At 43.9% G+C, this 4,207-nt stretch overlaps 2 protein-coding genes across 2 annotated transcripts; one reads left to right on the forward strand and one right to left on the reverse strand.

The window, feature by feature from the left end:
• Positions 1 to 1,195: 1,195 nt before the first annotated feature.
• Positions 1,196 to 1,813, forward strand: LOC139812125 (dynein axonemal light chain 1). The gene is made up of 3 exons (XM_071776747.1): positions 1,196 to 1,230; positions 1,316 to 1,705; positions 1,795 to 1,813. The coding sequence occupies exons 1-3, from the start codon at positions 1,196 to 1,198 to the stop codon at positions 1,811 to 1,813; spliced, it is 444 nt and encodes a 147-aa protein (XP_071632848.1).
• A 53-nt stretch (positions 1,814 to 1,866) lies between these two features.
• On the reverse strand, positions 1,867 to 3,890 carry Zpr1 (zinc finger protein Zpr1). The gene is made up of 3 exons (XM_071776405.1): positions 3,520 to 3,890; positions 2,753 to 3,425; positions 1,867 to 2,552 (listed from the first exon to the last, which is right to left on the reverse strand). Exons 1-3 carry the CDS (start codon positions 3,643 to 3,645, stop codon positions 2,017 to 2,019), a joined length of 1,335 nt encoding a protein of 444 aa, XP_071632506.1. The 5' UTR covers positions 3,646 to 3,890; the 3' UTR covers positions 1,867 to 2,016.
• Between the last annotated feature and the right edge of the window lie 317 nt (positions 3,891 to 4,207).

Here is a 4,207-nt window from a genome sequence, read left to right on the forward strand (position 1 = left end):
GTCTCGCTCTTTCTCGTTATTCCTTTCTCTCTTTTCCTTCCTTCCTATATTCTTCTCGGTCTCGCGCACACCGTCGCCAACCACCTCCACCACCGCACCGCTACCGTCGTCCACCCGGATAGGACGAGCGGGTTCCGCGCGCGCACGATAAACAACAAAACCGCGACGGAGACGACGACGGCGACGGCCGATTATCGCGGCGGACGTACCTTGCCCTTCCTCAACCGGTTCGGCATTTTATCACCGGGCTACGCGCGATTGCGAATCCGATGCACGCGAGCGAGTCCGGGCGATCGAGCCACGGCCAGCCGCGCGTGTCGGCGTGCACTCGTGGATCGCGGATGACCGTAGACCGCGGGCCAGCGAGCCGACGCGCGTCCGCGACGCCCATTGGCCGGATCGGACTCCGGCCACTCCGGGCTCTCGGGGGGACGTTTATCGGCGATTGTCCGCGGCCCCCCACGAAAACAAACTCGGAATTTCGAATTGGCGCTCGATCTCGCGTGGATCATGAACGCCGAAGATTTTGTCTCACGACGACACTGATTATGCGCGATAAAAACGTTAATTGAAGACTTGCCATTAGCCCCCATTTCAAGCTCTTCTTTCGTTTCCCTAATCCTGCCAATTTTAATTCCCGTTAAGATTAAAGTGATGTACAATATGATGTTAAATGTGTTTTCTTTGCAATTTAATGCGGCAGCTCTACTGCTCTTTTGAATTTTGTCCATTTGTATTTTTTTTTTTACGCCAGACGCCACGAAACAATCTTGGTAAGATGGACGCCAAAGCGACGAAATTACTGCCGAGCGCGGGAAATTTTGAAAACGCAATCGTTCGCGGTTCATAAAAGGACTTTACAAAAAAGTATTGGCGCTACAACGGTTCTTGATATCTTTATATTTATTTCTTCATCTAACTTCCGAGAATTGCGTTCGTCGATATGTTCGTTGATATCTACGACACACATAATTTGTACAATTATTGGGAGGATTTAACCCCTTAAGAATTATGGTAATAGATTTTAAATAATTACACAATTATATTTTTTTCCTTGGAAATAAAATCTAAAAATATATAGGCTAAAGCGACAACGTGCAAAGAAGCCATTCAGAGATGGGAAGAGAAAACGGGACTGGTCGCGAGCGAGCAAAAAGAGATAATTTTATCCTTCCAGTGGCCTCCGATTGAGAGAATGGATAATAGTTTGGCAGCGTTAATTAACGTCGAGTTTGTTTTTAACGAATTAACAATAACGTGAAAGATTTATATAGATCATACATCGATTAAATTATTTCTTTAAAATATTCCCTAGGAAGTTATCCTTATCGACAAATGTAATAGAAAAGATCAGCGGTATTAATTCGCTGAAATACCTGAGGATCTTGTCTCTGAGCAGAAACAATATCAAAACGTTCTCGGGATTGGAGGCGATTGGTGACCATCTGGAGGAGTTGTGGATATCTTATAACTTGATTGAAAAGATCAAAGGCGTCAATGCTCTCAAAGCGCTCAAAGTTTTGTACATGGGCAACAATCTGGTGAAAGATTGGGCGGAATTTAATCGCCTGCAGGAGATACCTAATCTTCAAGATTTGTTATTCATTAACAATCCTATATGCGAGAACATGGACGCGGAATCGTGGCGCGCGCAAGTTGTCAGGCGATTGCCTGGGTTGAAAAAACTCGATGCGATACCAGTCGTGTATGCTACGCGTTCATTAATATTTTTTATATATGCTATGCCGCTTTGTGTAGGTCATATTTAAAGAAAGGTTTCTTCTCCTCTTTCAGGCACGCAGGCGAAGATTAAACTATTAAAGGACTATTAAAAATAGAGATTATCAATTGGAGTAGATTTGCGCGTTGCAAGTAAAAATTTATATTTACAAGATGAGTTATTTCAACAATAAAATTGTTATAAAAACAATAATAACTTAGAATTTTTCTAGCTATTCTAATATATAAATGATATTTGTACTGTAACGATATTTATTTCTCTATTTTAGTAGACACCTAATAATTTTCGACTTTTATGTCGTTGAGACCAAGTTCTTCATTTTGCTCGAAACTTCTATCGTACTTCGTGATCTTTAATCTATCGTCGAGTCCATCGTCGGAAAGACTTTGCACGTAGCTATTTCCGGCTGGATCATCTAAAATTAAGGTCACTTTTCTTTGACCATCCAAAACTTCCCCCAACCGTGCGATAAACGTGTTCATCCTGTTCACGGTTTCCGAATCACTACTATCTCCGGTGAAAGTTATCGACGAAGACAACTGTTCTTTCATCGCTGCTACGATCCCTTCGACGGTCGTGAAACGACCGCCCAAAATGGCTGGACCGACCTCTAACTCGAGCTCGGGTATCTCCATGTCGCAGGTTTCGGATTTCAGGAGATCGCGACTGAAGTCTTCCTTGCCTGTTATCGTCACTTCAATTCTGACTCCTTGAGGCTCGATCCCGCCGCCGCTTTTCACCTCGTTAGTTCTATGACCGCAAGACTCGCATAGCGTGGCCATTATAATAACCTCTTTAAAATGTGGTATATCTTAATATTACATTAAGGAAAAAATTCACAACATTTTTGCAATTAAAGATATTTCCAAGTACTAGCTAACAACAAGTAATAAAATATTTCTTTAATAGCGTAATATATTAAGATTCATTCTTTTATCTTCTCAACTTTCATATTAGGATCCTAATATTTAATAAAAATTTAATCTAGTCACACGTATAATTAAAGGATACTGGTCAGTTTCATATTTGTCTCGCAAGGACTGTTGCAGTCTGGACAATTGGTACGAATAGAGTGCACCTCACCCTCAATTTCCTCCAAAGGATATTCCCCTTCCTGCATGGGTTTGAGTAAAACATCTTCATTATCAGAATAAATCCCTAACGTATGATTCTGTTCTGTCGTTCTCTTGAAATATGTTATAGTACACTGGCTATCTTTGATCGGTGCTTTTGGATTCTCCACATGACAGTTTCCTGAAATATCTTCAAAGATGACAGTAAATGGTTCATCTAATATCTTCAGCGCGCGTAATTTGCTAATAAATATATCTATCTCGATTGCGGTGTCTGGAAATTCTTCCTGACGCCTGGGCTGATCCTGCTCCAACGCGCTAATGCTCCTGTCGATTATCCCTTCCACCGTCGTGATCTCTCCTTTCTGGGACTGCGCGGGGATCTCAAAATCCAAGTGAGGTATACGAATGCCGGTGTAGTCAGATTTAACCACTTGGCGATTCAGATCCTGCGGCGTTGCAACTTGCAGCGTTATCTTGATCCCCTTCTCCGCTATCTTACCGCCACTCTGGATCTCGTTATTCCGATAGCCGCAGTGCTCGCACTCGAAGGACATGAGCACCACATCCTTGTAGTGTGGAATTTTCGTCAACAGCAACCGGGTAATCCCCTTTCAAGAGTAAAATATCGGTCAGAGAACGCACGCTCTAATGAGAAACAACACTTTCAGGCTCGAAATTAATTAATGCGAGGGATTTACTTACGTTCTTGCCGCACTCCATGCACAAGCTCTCGATCTCCGTGATTTCCGGCTCCAGATCATTAGCGGACAGTTCGCAAAAGATCGGCTTGCTCCTCTCATTTTCCGTCCGTTCTCTACTGGATGCCATTCTTTGAGGGGGTTAGGTTACTCCGACTGGGTATGGAGTAGGAAGGCGCCTTTAATCCTGCCCTTGGATTATCTAACGCAAAAGATTCTTAAATCATGTATACACTCCTAAATCGCTTTATTAATCCTCTTGACGAAACTGAATATGACTTTCATCTCAGCGGATGCCATTTCTCATTTCGAGGTTAGGTTCGTCGCACGTGCGTACTGCGTATATCGATGGTCGCGCGAAGTCAGCTGTCAGTCGTCGCGTTATCGACCGAGGATATCCCTAGCTCGATAGCCGTCAACGATTCGTGGTTCACCTGTATATCGTTTCTAGCTCGCATGTGAAATCGGTTTTCATCGCAGCATGAATGCGGACAGACGACTTCTTATTTCTTGACGAAACCGTTGTTCTCTCTTCTTTTCGGCCGACGACGAGCGTCGATAAGCTCTCGGATGAGATCTTGCGCGGTCGCGCGCGCGAGTCGTCGACGAAGGTAGGTCGTACGATCTGTCATATCGCGCTGGAAGTCCAGGAGTTGTGGGGTTGGGTATCTCGCGACGGCGTGTCGTTGCAG

Source organism: Temnothorax longispinosus, chromosome 4, assembly GCF_030848805.1.
Source record: "Temnothorax longispinosus isolate EJ_2023e chromosome 4, Tlon_JGU_v1, whole genome shotgun sequence".
NCBI lineage: Eukaryota > Metazoa > Arthropoda > Insecta > Hymenoptera > Formicidae > Temnothorax > Temnothorax longispinosus.

Coding starts and splice junctions, on each gene's coding strand:
- Zpr1 (XM_071776405.1), bottom strand. CDS start 3,645: ATGGCATCCAGTAGAGAACGGACGGAAAATGAGAGGAGCAAGCCGATC. Junction 3,426..3,519: donor GCATGGAGTGCGGCAAGAAC/GTAAGTAAATCC, acceptor TACTCTTGAAAG/GGGATTACCCGGTTGCTGTT. Junction 2,553..2,752: donor GACAAATATGAAACTGACCA/GTATCCTTTAAT, acceptor TGTAATATTAAG/ATATACCACATTTTAAAGAG.
- LOC139812125 (XM_071776747.1), top strand. CDS start 1,196: ATGGATAATAGTTTGGCAGCGTTAATTAACGTCGA. Junction 1,231..1,315: donor GCAGCGTTAATTAACGTCGA/GTTTGTTTTTAA, acceptor AATATTCCCTAG/GAAGTTATCCTTATCGACAA.